Source organism: Hemiscyllium ocellatum, chromosome 37, assembly GCF_020745735.1.
Source record: "Hemiscyllium ocellatum isolate sHemOce1 chromosome 37, sHemOce1.pat.X.cur, whole genome shotgun sequence".
Classification (NCBI taxonomy): domain Eukaryota; kingdom Metazoa; phylum Chordata; class Chondrichthyes; order Orectolobiformes; family Hemiscylliidae; genus Hemiscyllium; species Hemiscyllium ocellatum.
Window position 1 is genome coordinate 31,460,374 of NC_083437.1, and position 16,634 is coordinate 31,477,007.

The 16,634-nt window shown below is 42.1% G+C and overlaps 1 protein-coding gene across 1 annotated transcript in view; it reads right to left on the reverse strand.

Moving 5' to 3' along the window:
- The window catches only part of prkcz (protein kinase C, zeta), a 410,310-nt gene that overhangs the window by 37,889 nt on the left and 355,787 nt on the right, over positions 1 to 16,634 (reverse strand). The window contains exon 17 of the mRNA XM_060852456.1: positions 2,013 to 2,128. Within this exon, the coding sequence (XP_060708439.1) occupies positions 2,013 to 2,128 (116 nt within the window). The remainder of the gene's footprint in view (positions 1 to 2,012; positions 2,129 to 16,634) is intronic.

The following is a 16,634-nucleotide window of genomic DNA, read 5'->3' on the forward strand; positions in this document are numbered from 1 at the left end:
TCTGTGTGGAGTTTGCACATTCTCCCAGTGTCTGCATGGGTTTCCTCCGGGTGCTCCGGTTTCCCCCCACAGTCCAAAGACGTGCGGGTCAGGTGAATTGGCCTAGCTAAATTGCCCGTAGTGTTGGGTTAAGAGGTAAGTGTAGGGGAATGGGTCTGGGTGGGTTGCTCTTCAAAGGGTCAGTCTGGACTTGTTGGGCCGAAGGGCCTATTTCCACGCTAAGTAATCTGATCTAATGTAATGTAATCTAACTGAACACAAAGTTTCCTATGTTGAAGGAATTAAAATTGGGAATATGCAGGAGGCTAGAACTAGAAGAATGTAGATATCTTTCAGTGCTTAAGGACTGAAGAATGTTAGGTATGAATGCTTTTGAAAACAAGGATGGAAATTTTAAAAATGAAACATTGCTTTAATGGTTGTCACTGCAGGCCAGCAAATGGATAATTCCAGCATCTGCAGTTTTTTGTATTTGAGCATCTGCCGGTTTTTTTTTGTCTCTAATCAAGTTTGTTCCACTGCAAAGTCTCTTCAAAGGATGCCAACTATAAAGAAGTCCCCTGCCATTCCAACATCTGCATTTTTTTTTTGTCTCTCAGCATGTAGAAAATAGCAGGGATAATAGTTGAACTGAATTAAGTGGAAAGTGAGGACTGCGGATGCTGGAGATTAGAGTTGAGAGCATGGTGCTGGAAAAGCACAATTGGTCAGGCAGCATCCGAGGAGCAGGAAAATCGATGTTTCAGCAAAAGCTCTTAATCAGGAAAAAGGGCTTTTGCCCAAAACTTTGATTTTTCTGCTCCGCGGATGCTGCCTGACTTGCTGTGCATTTGCCAGCACCACACTCCTGACTGTATTAAGTGTGAGTTAAGACTCAGGCTGCAGAGCTTTGCAGATCTCAGCCTTATGCAGGGTGGAAGATGAAAGGCTGGTTAAGAGTGCATTGAAATAGTTAGGTCTGGAAGTAAGAAACATGAATAAAGATTTCAGTAGCAGATGAGCCAAGGTAGGAACAGACTTAGGCGATGTTATTGAAGTGAAAATAGATGGTCTTTGCAGCAGACAGCAGAATTATACAAATTTTCAGATATTTAATTCAACACAACAATGACAAGTAAACAGTGCGCGCGCACACACACGCATATATTTAACACCAAAGCAGTATCATGCCTCAGCTTTGTTTCTTTTGACCAGTGTGCTTTTTCTCTGGTTCAACACTTTACTAAAACACAAGAGGGCTAACTAATAACTGAACTGTTCAACTAGTTTGATCCCAGAAGGCCCATTAGTGTTACAGATCCATGGCAATAGTTGAAGCAACTAGGATATTTTTCTGGCTGCATTACAGTACTAAAAATTTAGGTACCAGGTAGCAAGATATTAAACCTGAACAAAGTGTTAAAGATTCAAATTAAATATTGAGATTAGTTTAATTATATCTTAAAATAAAAGCATTGCTTTGACATATCTATGTTCCCCAAGATTAGAGAGACTTGAATCTCAATTTGTTACAATTAAAATCCCAAATATCAACTGCCAATGTGTATTGAAAATCAAAATAATGTTTTACCTGAGTAATGTTCTGGAAAATACAATAGTTAACTTAAACTGTTGATCTTTCTAGGAAGGGGTAATATAAGTAATATGAGCAGTAAAGAAGCTGAAAAAAGAATGATTACCATATGCTCCAAGAAGCATGTCACAAAGACTTTTATGGAAATTAACTGCAGAAGATAAGCTATAAGCTTATCGATCTGCTGAAGTCCTATCATCCATGATTATTTTTAGAATGTTATCACATCAAACAGCTGTGTTCTACAACTTATACCCAAAGTACATTTTTTATTTATAGTTTACTAATTTGAGAAAATTCTGTGAATCGGAATAGTATTTTTTGTGTGTGGCACAATGATATGCAACCTTTCAAATAAAATATGTGCAATTCTAAAGCTCCCAAAAGGCAATCAGTAGTGTGTAATGTTAGAAAATCTTAAATATACAGAGAAACTCACTCATCATCTGGTGTAAGCTGCACAGGTTCACTTGTAAACTGAGTGTCGAAGTTTTCCAGGCCGTAGTCATCTGTGATCTGTGGTTTAAATGGAGGAGTCACCTGCTTCTTTTCCAACTGAAGAAGAAAAAGAGCCATTCAGAACTAGTTACACAGATCAGAGGAATGTGGAAAAAATAAGTCCATTTATAATACAAGTTACAATACCTTTTTCAGTACAGTGTAAAACACACTTGTAGGATATGGAGGTTTAACCAGCTTTGATGAACAATGTCAACATATCTGGCATTCTTTCATTTAAAAAAAGAAAATTTTTTAAAAATGGAGGATGAGAAAAAAATAATCACCAAAGTCCTCCAGAAGACAGGAAACTATAGGACAGTTAGCCTGACCTCTGTTGTTGATAAGATTTCAGAGTCCATTATCAAGGATAAGATTGCAGGGTACTTGGAAGTGCATGGTAAAAAATAACTGAGTAAGCAGCTTCATCAAGGAGTGGTAATGCCTGATTAATCCATTAGAATTCTTTCAGGTCGTAATAAGCAATTTAGACAAAGAAGAGCTAGTGAACACTGGATTTCCAGAAGGCCTTTGACAAGGTGCTGCACAGGAGGCTGCCAAATCAGTTAAGAGCCCATGATGTTAGGGGCAAGGTACGAGCATGGATAGAGGACATGGCTGCCTGGCAGAAGGCAGCGTGGGGGGATAAAAGGGACTTTATCCACATCCTTGCAAAGCCTTCCTATTCATATGCCTTTTAAATATTGTAATTGTACTCGCCTCTGGCATGCACCATACTCTGCATGAAAAGTTGCCCCTTATGTCCCTTTTAAATCTTTCGCCTCACCTTAAACCAATGTCCTCTAGTTTTGGAAACCACCACTCCAGGGAAAAGATCTTGGCTATTCATCCTATCTATGCCGCTCATGATTTTGTAAACCTCTGTAAGGTCACCCCTCGGCCTCCAATGCTCCAGGGAAAATAGCCCCAGCCTCTTCAGCCACTTTCTATATCTCAAACCTTCCAACTCTGGCACCATCCTTGTAAATCTTTTCTGAATCCTTTCAGGTTCACAACATCCTTTCTATAACAGGGAGACCACAACTGAATACACCATTCCAAAAGTGGTCTAACTAATGTCCTGTACAGCCTCAACATGATCTCCCAAATCCTATACTCAACACACTGACCAGTAAGGCAAGAATATCAAACACTTTCTTCACTATCCTATCTACCTGCGACTCCACTTTCAAGGAACTATGAACCTGCACTCCAAGGTCTTACGGTTTGGCATCACTCCCTAGGACCTTACCATTAAGTGTCTAAGCCCTGGTCTAATTTGCCTTTCCAAAATGCAGCACCTCACATTTATTTAAATTAAACTCTGGCTGCCACCCCTCAGCCCATTGGTCCATGTGATCTAGGTCCCATTGCCCTCTGAGGTAATCTTCTGCCTGTCCATCATACCAATTTTAGGGTCACCTGCACTAAGCCTTCTATGTTCATATCCAAATCATGTTTATAAGTGTATATCATAGTGACAAAAAGCAGTGAACCCAGAATCAATCCTTCTGGCACACCGCTGGTCACAAGTCTCCAGTCTGAAAAGCAACTCTCCACCACCCCTTTGTTTCTTACCTTCAAGCCAGTTCTTTATCCAAATGGCTAGTTTTCCCTGTATTCCATGTGATCAAACCACTCTACGATGTGGAATCTTGTCGAACGTCTTACTGAAGTCCACCTAGATGACAGCCACTGCTCGGTCTTCATCAATCCTCTTTGTCACTTCTTCAAAAATCTCAATCAAGTTTTGAGACACGATTTCCCATGCAAAAAGCCATGTTGACTATCCATAAACAGTCCTTGCCTTTTCAAATACATCTAAATCCTATCCCTCAGGATACCCTCCAGTACCTTGCCCACCACCGACGTAAGGCTCACTGGTCTATAGTTCCTTAGCTTTTAGTTTCCACCTTTCTTAAATAGTGGTACCACGTTAACCAACAGCCATTCTTCCAGCACTTCACCTGTATCTATCAATAATACAGATATTTCAGCAAGGGGCCCAACAATCACTTTCCTAGCTTCCCACAGAGTTCTAGGGTACACCTGATCAGGTCCTGGGGTTTTATCCACCCTTCTGTGCTTTAAGATGTTCAACACCTCCTCCTCTGTAATATGCACATTTTTCAAGCTGTCGCTATTTATTTTCCTAAGTTCTCTATCTTCTGTATCCCTCTCCACAGTAAACACTGATGCAAAATATTCACTTAGTTTCTCCCCATCTCCTGTGGTTCCACACGTGGTCTTGCTGATCTTCAAAGGGCTTATTTTCTCCCTAGTTACTCTTTTGTCCTTAATGTATTTGTAGAATCCCTTTGGATTCTCCATAACCAAGAATGAGCAGAGAAGTGGCAGATGGGATACAACTTAGGAAAAGTGTGAGGTTATGCACTTTAGTAGGAAGAATAGAGGCATAGAGTATTTGCTAAACTGGGAAAGGCTTTGGAAATCTAAAGCAAAAAGGAACTTAGGAGTCCTAGTTCAGGATTCTCTTAAGGTTAACATGGAAGCTCAGGTGGCAGTTAAGAAAGCAAATGCAATGTTGGCAGTCATTTCAAGAGGACTGGAATACAAGGGCAGAGACGTACTGCTGATACTGTGTAAGGTTCTGGTCAGACCACATTTGGAGTATTTAGCAAAATTTTGAGTCTTGTTCTGTGCTGTATTGTTCTATGTTCTATTTGGTGATTTTCTTCAATCTCTTAAAACTGAACCAGATGGGTATTTATGCTGACATAGAACATAAGTGGGCGGCACGGTGGCACAGTGGTTAGCACTGCTGCCTCACAGCGCCAGGAACCTGGGTTCAGTTCCCGCCTCAGACGACTGACTGTGTGGAGTTTGCACATTCTCCCCGTGTCTGCGTGGGTTTCCTCCGGGTGCTCCGGTTTCCTCCCACAATCCAAAGATGTGCGGGTCAGGTGAATTGGCCATGCTAAATTGCCCGTAGTGTTAGGTAAGGGGTATATGTAGGGGTATGGTGGGTTGTGCTTCGGCGGGTCGGTGTGGACTTGTTGGGTCGAAGGGCCTGTTTCCACACTGTAAGTCTAATAGGCATTACTGGCTTGGCCACTATTTAATGTCCATCCTTGAGTGCCCAGATGGTGTTCAAACGTCAACCACATCATTGTGAATCAGAAGTCATATGATGGCCAGACCAAGTAATGGTGGCAAATTTTCTTCCCTAAAAGAAGATGAGTGAACCAGATAGTTATTTATGACAATTAACATGGTTGCCATTAGGTCAGTTCTTTTTTTTTTAAAAACTGAATTCAAATTTCACTATGGGATTCAAATCCATGTCCCCAGAACATTATCCCACTTTTAACACATTGCTACTATGACACAGTTTCTCCCTTTCCAGGACCAGAGCTCCTCCATATTAACCCTGCTGCCAGCCAAAATTTGCGTTTTCATGGCCAGGGATATCCCCTTACAATTGCTGCAAATCCTTAAAACCCTGTTGATGTTTCACTGCCAAGGCTAAAGTTACGAACATCAAGAGTCATTGGTATAATCTGCACATGTACAAGTGGCCAACCACATGTACCCAGCAGGGAGCTTGGCCACTTGGCAGTCATAGCATACACTTCATTATATATGTCTAAGTAAATAACTGTCAAACATAAGGGCTCTTCAGCAACATGTTTAACTTTAGACCACTGGATATAATCCATTTTGTTGGGACTTTCTTTCCCCCAGTGTATGTTTACTTTCCTTCAGCGATATTTTCCTTGGTTGGTGCACAGAATATTTGAAAATTGATTGTGAAATTTTAATTGGATGATTTGCTTGGTTAAAATGATCAAATTAATTTAAGGAGGATTGAGAACAATGCAATGCATCTATGTTCTATTAAAAGAATAGGATTTGATTGGCACACATCTTCTCATTCAATTTCTAATTGTTGAAGTCACACCAATCACAGAAGCAATTAGTGAGTGACTGCATAGTGACTGTGCCAGTTCAATCTCGGTATATAACGAGAAAATTTATTGGAAGTTTTAACACCATCAAATTTGTAATCATTCACATTTACAACATGCTGTCTGTATATGGGGGTTTATGTGAAAATAAGCACAAAGAAGAAGTCAGGTGCATCAAAGGGCTGAAAGGATCAAAATTTGGATAGCAATACATATTTCTAGTGTATAATTCATTATTAACAAACGTCTCCTAAATGTTCACCCTTTTCTGAGACTGTGCCCATTTTCAGATTTCCCCTCCAAAAAACCCCAAGAAACTGCGGATGCTGGAAATCAGAAACCACAAACTGCTGGGAAAAACTCAGTAGGCCAAGCAGCATCTGTGGAGATAAAGTGAGTTAATGTCTCAGGTCAAGTGACCCTTCTTCAGAATTGATTGTTGCTAGGAAAAGGTTGTTATGGGCTGAAGATGGCGGAAGGATAGGTGGAGATGGAACTTAAAGAGAGAAAAACAAAACAGACAAAGGACAGAGGGACAAGGAGTGGAGACTTGGGCTAATGGGGGTCATTATTGGCTGACAATGGGTTGTTTGTGGAAGCAGTCCATGTGATGACAAAGCATGGTGTGTGGGGGTTGGGGTAAAGACATGACAGAAGATGCTCAGGTCCTAAAATTATTGATTGCAATATGGACTCCAGAAGGTTGCAGGGAAAACTCGGTGTATTCTTCCAGCCTGAGCTGAGTATTGTGGCAAGCCCCAGAGAGATATGTTGGCCAGGGAACATAGTAGTGTGTTGAAGTGGCAGGTAACTGGACGTTCACAGTCATTCATAGAACATACATGTTGTGGCCACTCACTGAGTCTGTGCTTCGTCTACCCAATGTAGAGCAGATCACAGTGTGAACAGCAAACACCGAAGACTAGATTGAGTGAATTGCAGGTAAATCATTGCTTCACTTGGAAGGGGTGTCTTGGGTCTTGGGTCAGGAGGAGGTAAACAGGCAGCGGTTCACCTTTTGCGATTGCATGGAAAGGTGCTGTGGGGATGTGTTGGGAGTGGTGGTGGAGTAGATCGGGGTGTCCTGGAGGAAATGATCCCTGTGGAAAGGATAAGAGAGAGGAGGGGAACATTTATTTGATATTGGCATCCTGCTGGAGGTGGCAGAAATAGTAGTTACTGACCCTTTGTATGTGGCTGCTGGTGGGATGATAGATGAGGATGAGCGGGATCCTATTGCTGTTCTCAGAGGGAAGATAAGAGGTGAGGACTGAAGTGAGGGAGATGAGTTGGACACAGCGGTGGGAACCCTCAGCTCAGGAAGAAGGTAGCTATTTAGGAGAAGTTGGAATAATCAGAACAGATGCGAAGGTGGTGGAAGAACTGGGAGAATAGAATAGAATCCTAAGCACAGTGTGAGGATGTATAGTCAAAGTTACTGTGGGAGTTGGTGCATTTATAGTTGATATTAGAGGCCAGCCTATCCCCACAAATAGGAACAGATGTTGCGGAAGGGAAAGGATGAGTCAGAGATTATCCAGGTGAAGAAGGGAGCAGGGTGGGTAACTGATGAACTTTTCCAATCGTGGACAAGAGGAAGAAGCTGCACCAATGATCTCATCAATGCAACAGAGTGGTGGGGAGGAGCTGGAGTAGGACTGGAACAGGAATGTTCCTTGAACCACACAAAGAGACAGGTTTAACTGGGACCCATAGGGGTTCTGATGGCTACCCTTTGATCTGGAGGAAGTGAGAGGAGATAAAGAGAAGTTGTTCAAAGTGAGACAAGCTTGGCCAGGTGGTGGTGGATTGAAATGGTTAAGGCCTCTTTTCTAGGAAGAGGGGTGATGGGGGATGAACATGTAAAGGGATTGCATATCCATTCTTCTGATGCTTCATGTCAGTGTAGAATTTTCAGTTTGCGGGCCACAGGCACTTCAACGTTATCATGTTCTATAATGGTGATCCCTGACTCTGAGATGATGCCCTCTGCTCCTAGATTCTTTAACAAAAGGAAGCAAACAACCTTTCGGCATTTATCCATCAAGCCCTCCAAGAATTTTGTACACTTCAAAAAGTTACCTCTCATGTTCTAAACTCCAATGAGTACAAGCCCAGTCTACTTGACGTCTCCTCGTAAGAGGGTCTCTCCAGATCCAGGATCAGCCTCGTGAACTGTCTCTGGACTCCCTGCAACACCAGCCTATCTTTCCTTAGATAAGGGAATCAAAGCTGTTAACCGTATTCAATGCACAGTCGATACAGTGCCTTGTATAGTTTTAGCTGAAATTCCCTTTCCAAGTCGGATATTGTGCAACTTGAAATAGTACCTACAGATGACTATCCCTCATTTTTTACTGCCCTTGATCTTTTTCTAAGTAGTAAATGTCATAGGTTTGGAAACTGCTCTCGAACAAGCCTTGGTAAGCAGCTTATGATGGAGGAATAATCATTGATGAAGTAGCTGAAGATAGCTGGGCCGAGGTAACCACCTCAAACTTCTGCAGAGACATCCTGGATCTAGATGGGTGGCACGGTGGCACAGTGGTTAGCACTGCTGCCTCACAGCGCCTGAGACCCGGGTTCAATTCCCGACTCAGGCGACTGACTGTGTGGAGTTTGCACGTTCTCCCAGTGTCTGCGTGGGTTTCCTCTGGGTGCTCCGGTTTCCTCCCACAGTCCAAAGATGTGCAGGTTAAGTGAATTGGCCATGCTAAATTGCCCGTAGTGTTAGGTAAGGGGTAAATGTAGGGGTATGGGTGGGTTGCGCTTTGGCGGGTTGGTGTAGACTTGTTGGGCCAAAGGGCCTGTTTCCACACTGTAAGTAATCTAATCTAATCTAGATTTCTGACCTCTACCATCTATGATCTCTTTAATCTGGTGTTATGTACAGATTCAAATCAGTAAACTTCATGTTTGTTTTGTGTTACAAGCTCACAGTCAACTCAAATTAAAGCTATTCAAAGCTAACTTCCAATTCAATAATTCAGGCTAACCGGAGATAATTCACATTTCCATCAATATAATTATTGTGCAATGCCACCCTGTTTGCAATGTCATCAATTTCAAGAGTTAAAATGCTTGCATGTTTGTTAGAAATTGAGAAATCAAAGTACTCTGTTTAAATACACAAAGAAAAAGCAATGAAGAGAAGAAAAGGCAAATGCAAAAGGAGCAATTAGATTAATATCAAATTTGGCTTTTAAAAGAATGAAGATTATAGGTTAAAGGGAAGGAAAACACAAAATATAAGACACTGTTGTGAAGGAAGGTGAAGAATAACGGGGAAGGGGAGGAAATGCAATTGTGCTTAAATCAAGAAACCACATTCCATGTACCTGCTAATATTTTGTGCGTTAGTGCCCCTTTCAAATTATTTTGCACGTGCAGCAATTGAGAGAATTTGACTTGAGGGCAACCTGTGAGAGATGTTCTGGATTGCTGCACTGCTTACAGCGAACTTCAACCACAATAAACCTCCCTGAACGTTGGTCTCTGTCTTGTTCAGGAAATGCATACAGTGCTATATTTTAAGTTTTTACAAAATGTGATTTCTATCTTGCATTATCTCAGTAGGGCTGAGTACATCACTTCTCTCTGCCATTTACTCAACCACTATAGGCATCAGCAGAAACACATTTAAAAGGCAAAATATGCATTTCATTCTCACTACAAAAATCCATCTATCAACATCATGTATTGGCAAATGTCTATTCCACTTTGCAGAATTTTTAACTAGCTTGTGAATGTTTTTAGTTACTTCTACTGATTTTAACTTACTCTCCAAACCCTCCTCATATCTCATATCATTCACCAGAACAGAGGAATGGTGTAGGACACTGGATCTAATTTGCTGCTTCCACAATATTTCATAGAGTCGATGTCAGAAAACAGCACTGATTTTCAGAAAGTAAAGAAACATTAATCTTCCAGAACAGCTGTTGTGTAATCAGGTGCTGTGAGCAAATACAGCTAGAAGAGCCAAAAGGAGCTACTAAGTCCCCCAGTGTTTGCATTCTTTTCCAATAGAATAACAGAAATTAAGTTTCTGATAATACTTGCAGGTGGAAATGAGAAAACCATGTTTCCCATCACTGCAATTTTTAAAAAATACAAGAGGAAGTGATGGCCTAAACATATTATCAGTCAAGTATCATTCTAGAAACTCAGTCTTAGGACTCAGGTCCAAATCCCACCACTGCAGATGGTGAAATTTGAATACATTAAAAAAAAATCTGGAATTAAAATTCTAATGATGGCAATGAAACCATTGTCAAATGTCAGGAAAAACCTATTTGGTTCCTTTAGAGGGGGAAACTATCATCCTTACCTGGCCTGATGGACTTGTAACTCCAATGGTCTACTAAGCCACTCAGTTGTATCAATCGCTACAAAGTCACAACCAAGAAATGAAACCAGACGGACCAACCGACATCAATTTAGGTACCGGTAAAGACAGTGGCAGAAACAGCTCTGCTGACCCTGCAAAATTCAACTTAACTAATATTTTGGCCTAGTTCCAAAATTGGGAGAGCTGTCTCACAGATAGTCAAGCATGTCCCAAACATAGTTATCACCATCCTGGATACGTCCTGTCTCACCAGCGGAACAGACCCAGCAGAGGTGGTGGCATCGTTTTATACAGTTGAGAGGGAGTTGCCCTGGGAGTCCTCAACATTCACTCCAGACTCCATGAAGTCTCAGCACTTCAGGTTAAATATAGGCAAGGAAATTTCCTGCTGATTACTACCCACCTTCCTCATTCAGCTGATGAATCAGTACTTCTCCAAGTTGAGCAACATTTGGAGGAAACACCAAGGGTGGCAAGGGAACAAAATGTACTCTGGCTGGGGGATTTCAATGTCCACCACCAAGAGTGACTTGGCAGCAACACTACTGATCAAACTGGTCAGGTCCTAAAGGACACAGCTGCTAGACTAGGTCTGCAGCAGGTGATGAAGGAACCAATAACAGAGAAAAACATGCTTGACCTCATCCTTACCAATCTGCTAGCTGCAGATGCAGCTGTCTATTACAGTATCAGTGAGAGTGACCACTGCATAATCCTTGTGGAGATGAAGTCCTGCCTTCACATCAAGAATACCCTCCATGTTGAGTTGTGCGGTGTCACCATGCTAAATGGGACAGATATTAAACAGATTGAGAAACTCAAGACTGGGCATCCAAGAGGCACTACGGGACATTTATAGGAGCAGAATTGTACTTCAGCACAATCTGCAAATTCATGGCCTGACATATCCTGATTCAACCATGACCATCACACCAGGGAATCAAAGCTGGTTCAAAGGAAAGTGCGTGCAGGCATGTCAGGACCAGCACCAGTCATACCTAAAAACAAGGTCTCATCCTGGTGAAGCTGCCAAACAGACTACTTGTGTGCCAAAAACCATACACAGCAAGTGTTAGACAGAGCCAAGCAATCCCACAACCAACGTATCAAATCTAAGCTCTACAATCCTACCCATCCAGTCATGAATGGTGGAGGACAATTAAACTATTCATTGAAGGTGGCAGCTTCACAAATATCCGCATCGTCTATGGAGGAGCTGAACACATAACTGCAAAAGTTAAAGCTGAAGCATTTGTACCAATCTCTAGCCAGACATGCCAAGTGAATGATTCACCTCAATCTTCTCAAGTGGTCCCCAGCATTACAGTTACCAGTCTTCAGCCAATTTGATTCACTCCATGTGGTATCGATAAATGGTTGGAGGCACTGGGTTCTGTAAAGGCTATGGACTCTGATAATATTGTGGCAATAATACAGAAGACTTATGCTCCAGAACTTGCTGCTCTGCCAGACAAGCTGTTCCAGTACAGTTAGAACTCCGGTATCTACCTGACAATGTGGAAAATGTCCCAGGTATGTCCTGTATATAAAAACAGGACAAATCCAATATAGATACTTACCACCCATCTGTCTTCTCTGTCATCAGTAAAATAATGCAAAGTGTCATCAACAGTGCTGTCAAGCAGCACCTGCTCAGCAATAACCTGCTCTACGATGCCTAGTTTGGATTCAGCCAGGGCGACTCGGCTCCTGAGCTCATGAGTCTTGGTTCAGACATGGACAAATCAGCAGAATTGCAGAGGTGAGGTGAGAGTAACAGTCCTTGACATCAAGACTACATTTGACCAAGTGTGGCATCAAGGAGCCGGAGCAAAACTGGAATCAATCAGTATCAGGAGACAAACTCTCCATTGCTTGGAGTCTAATGAGCACACAGGAAGATGCTTGTGTTTTCTGGAGTCAGTCACTGCAGCTTGAAGACAGCTCTGCAGGAAGAATGCAGGGTAGTGTCCTAGGCCCAACCATCTTCAGCAGGTTCATCAATGATCTTTCCTCCATAACATCAGAAGTGGGGATATTTACTGATGTCGTACAACATTCAGCACCATTCACGACAGATCAACTACTGAAGCAGTCTATGTTCAAATGCAACAAGATCTGGACAATATCCAGGCTGGGGCTGACAAGTTGCAAGTGACATTCACGTGATGTCAGGCTATGACTATCTCCAATAATAGACAATCTAATCACCGTCCCTTGACATTCAATGTATTACCATCACAAAATTTCCCTACTATCAAAATCCTTGAGGTTACCAGTGATTAGAAATTCAACTAGACTTACCACAAACATAATGGCTACAACAGGAGGTCAGAGGCGAGGAAAGACATAGACATTGTTCTCAGTGACCAGGATCCAGAGTCCTGAAAGTTGTGTTGCCTATCTGGTGCTTGGGTTTGGGATATCGCATCTGGGCTGCAGGGGAATTTGGAGTGGGAGGGTAAAGTTCCAGTGCTCATGGTCCACATACTTACCAAAGACATAGATAAAGCTAGGAAGGAGGTTCTGCTGATGGAGTATGAACATCTTGGCGCTAAATTAAAAAGCAGAACCAAAAATGTAATCTCTGAATTATGACCTGAGCTATGAGCTAATTGGCACAGGGTCAATAAGATTAAGCAGCTAAATGTGTGGCTCAAAGACTGGTGTGGGAGAAATGGATTTGAATTCATGGGACATTGGCACCAGTACTAGGGAAGAAGGGACCTGTTCAGATGGGACAGTATTCCATGCTGAACTGTGCTGAGACCAGAGTTCTAGCGAATCACGTAACTAGGGCTGTAGACAGGGCTTTAAACTAAATTTCAGGGTGGGGGGGTTCAGTTGTAGGGGACATTAGAAAACCCAAATTAGAGGAGGAGGTAAGAGTGCAGAACTCAGGAGAGTTTATTAAAATCTCCAGCACAGACACAAATAGGACAGGGTGCATGGAAAGGGTTAGCAATTAAACTTCAAACATATTGGACAAATGAATGAAATGAAAAGAGCAACAGTTAATACATGTAGGAGAGCTCACATCACAGGAACAGCTAAGCGCACAGCTTTTAAGTGTAGCCTTGCTGCAAATCTACAGTAGAGTGGGTTCCTGCTTGATTGTGTTTAATTGAGATCTGTCTCTTGATTAATTTCAAAAACATAAGCCATAAGTATTAAGTTAGACTGCAGCAGTATTTTTTGTTTAGAGCATTAAGACAGTGCTGAAGGGAGAATACAGAAACTTAGGCAGGAATTTTAATAATAAGTCCTTGAGGGCAGTAATATCTGGATTACTCCTGGTGCTACGAGCTAGAGAGAGTAGGAATGGGACGATAGATCAGACGAATACATGGCTGAGGAGCTGGTGCAGGGGAGAAGGGTTCACATTTTTGGGTCATTGCAATCTCTTCTGGGGTAGAAGTGACCTGTACAAGAAGGACAGATTGCACCTTGAATTGGAAGGGGATTAATATACAGGTAGGGAGATTTGTTGGATTTAAACTAGTAAAGTGGTGGGAGGGGGGTGGGACCCGGGGAACTAGTGAGGAAAGAGATCAAACTGAGACTGGTACAATTGGGAAAAGGAACAAGTTGAACAGTTAGGGCAGGCACGAACAAAGCAGAGAATAAGGTAGGACTGATAAATTAAACTGCATTTATTTCAATGCAAGGGGCCTAACAGGGAAGGCATATGAACTCAGGGCATTATTACAGGGATATCATAGCAATTACAGAGACTTGGCTTAGGGATGGATTGGACTGGCAGCTTAATGTTCCAGGACACAAATGCTGTAGGAAGGATAGAAACGAGGACGAGAGGAGGGGGAGTGGCATTTTTGACAAGGGTTAACATTACGGTTGTACTTAGGGAGGATATTCCCTGAAATACAACCGGGGAAGCTATTTGGGTGGAACAGAGAAATAAGAAAAGGATGATCGCCTTATTGGGATTGTATTACAGACGTCCCCTCAATAGTCAGTGTGAAACTGAGAAACAAATTTGTAAGGCGATCTCAGTTATCTGTAAGAATAATACGGTGATTATGGTAGGGGATTTTAACTTTCCAAACATAGACTGGGATTGCCATAGTGTTAAGGGTTTAGATGGAGAGGAATTTGTTAAGTGTGTACAAGAAAATTTTCTGATTCAGTATGTGGATGTACCTACTAGAGAAGGAGCAAATCTGGCCTACTTTTGGAAAATAAGGCTGGGCAGGTGACTGAGATGTCAGGTCAGGGGCAGCATTCATAATTCTAATAGTTTTAAAATAGTGATGGAAAAGGATAGACCAGATCTAAACGTTGATGTTCTCAATTGGAGGAAGGCCAACTTTGAAGATAATAGGCAAGAACTTTCAAGAGTTGATTAGGGACAGATGTTCGCAGGTAAAGGGACAGCTGGAAAATGGGATAACAACAGAAATGAGATAACACCAGTCCAGAGACAGTAGATTCCTGTTAGGGTGAAAGGAAAGGCTGGTAGATGTAGGGAATGCTGGATGATGAGAGAAATTGAGATTTTGGTTAAGAAAAAGAAGGAAGTGTATGTCAGATATAGACAGGATAGATCGAGTGAATCCTTAGAAGAGTATAAAGGCAATAGGAGTATACTTAAGAGGGAAATCAGGAGGGCAAAAATGGGACAAGAGATAGCTTTGGCAAATAGGGTTAAGGAGATCCAAAGGGATTTTATAAATATATGACAAAAGGGTAACTGGGGAGAGAATAGGGCCCCTCAAAGATAAGCAAGGCAGCCTATGTGTGGAACGACAGTATTTTACATCAGTGTTTACGATGGAGAAGGGCATGGAAGATATAGAATGTGGGGAAATAGATGACGACATTTTGAAAAACACCCATATTACAGAAGTGGTGTTGCTAGATGCCTTAAAATGCATTAAATGCATACCCTAGAACTCTGTGGGAAGCTAGGGAAGTGATTGCTGGGCCCCCTGTTGAGATATTTGTGTCATCGATAGTCACGGTGGGGGTGGGGGGGGGGTACCTGAAGACTAGAGTTTCGCTAATGTGGTGCCACTATTTAAGAAAGATGGAAAGGAAAAGCCAGGGAACTATAGATTGGTGAACCTGACATCGGTGGTGGGCAAGCTGTTGGAGGGAATCCTGAGGGACAGGATGTACATGTATTTAGAAAGGCAAGGATTGATGAGGAATAGTCAACATGGCTTTGTGCGTGGGAAATCATGACTTGTGAACTTGATTGAGTTGTTTGAAGTAGTAATAAAGAGGATTGATGAGGGCAGAGCAGTGGAGTGATCTGTATGGACATCAATAAGTTGTTTGACAAGGTTCTTCACGATACAGTAGTTAGCAAGGTTGGATCATGGAAACAGGGAGAACTAGCCATTTGGATACAGAACTGGCTTAAAGGTAGGTGATAGAGGGTGGTGGTGGGGGTTTGCTTTTCAGACTGGAGGCCTGTGACCAGTGGAGTGCCACAAAGATCAGTGCTGGGTCCATTGCTTTTTGTCATTTATATAAATAATTTGGATGTGAACGTTGGTGGTATAGTTAGAAAGTTAGCAGATGACACCAAAACAGGAGGTCTAGTGGACAGCGAAAAAGGTTACCTCAGAGTCAATGGGATCTTGATCAAATGGGCTAAGGAGTGGCATATGGAGTTTAATTTAGATCAATATGAGGTGCTGCCTTTTGGAAAGACAAATCAGAGCAGGACTTATACACTTAATAGTAAGGTACTGGGGAGTATTTCTGAACAAAGAGACCTTGGAGTGCAGATTCATAGTTCCATGAAAGTGGAGTCACAAGTAGATAGGGTAGTGATGGCAGCATTTGGTATGCTTTCCTTTATTGGACACAGCATTGAGTACATGAGTTGGAAGGTCATGTTGTGGCTGGACAGGACATTGGTTAGGCCACTTGTGGAATATCGTGTCCAATTCTGGTCTTCCTCCTATTGGAAGGATGTTGTGAAACTTGAAAGGGTTTAGAAAAGATTCATAAGAATGCTGCCAGGGTTGGAGGACTTGAGCTTCAGGGAGAGGCTGAATAGACTGGGGCTGTTTTCCCTGGAGGTTGAGGGGTGACCTTATAGAGGTTTACAAAATCATGAGGGGCATGGATAGGGTAAATAAACACAGTCTTTTCCATGGGGTGGAGTGTCCACAACTAGACAGCATAGGTTTAGGGTGAGAAGGGAAAAAAATTAAAAATGACCTTAGTGGCAACTTTTTCATGCAGAGGGTGGTGCTGTATGGAGTGAGCTGTCAGTGGTGGAGGCTGGTACAACTACAACATTTAAAAA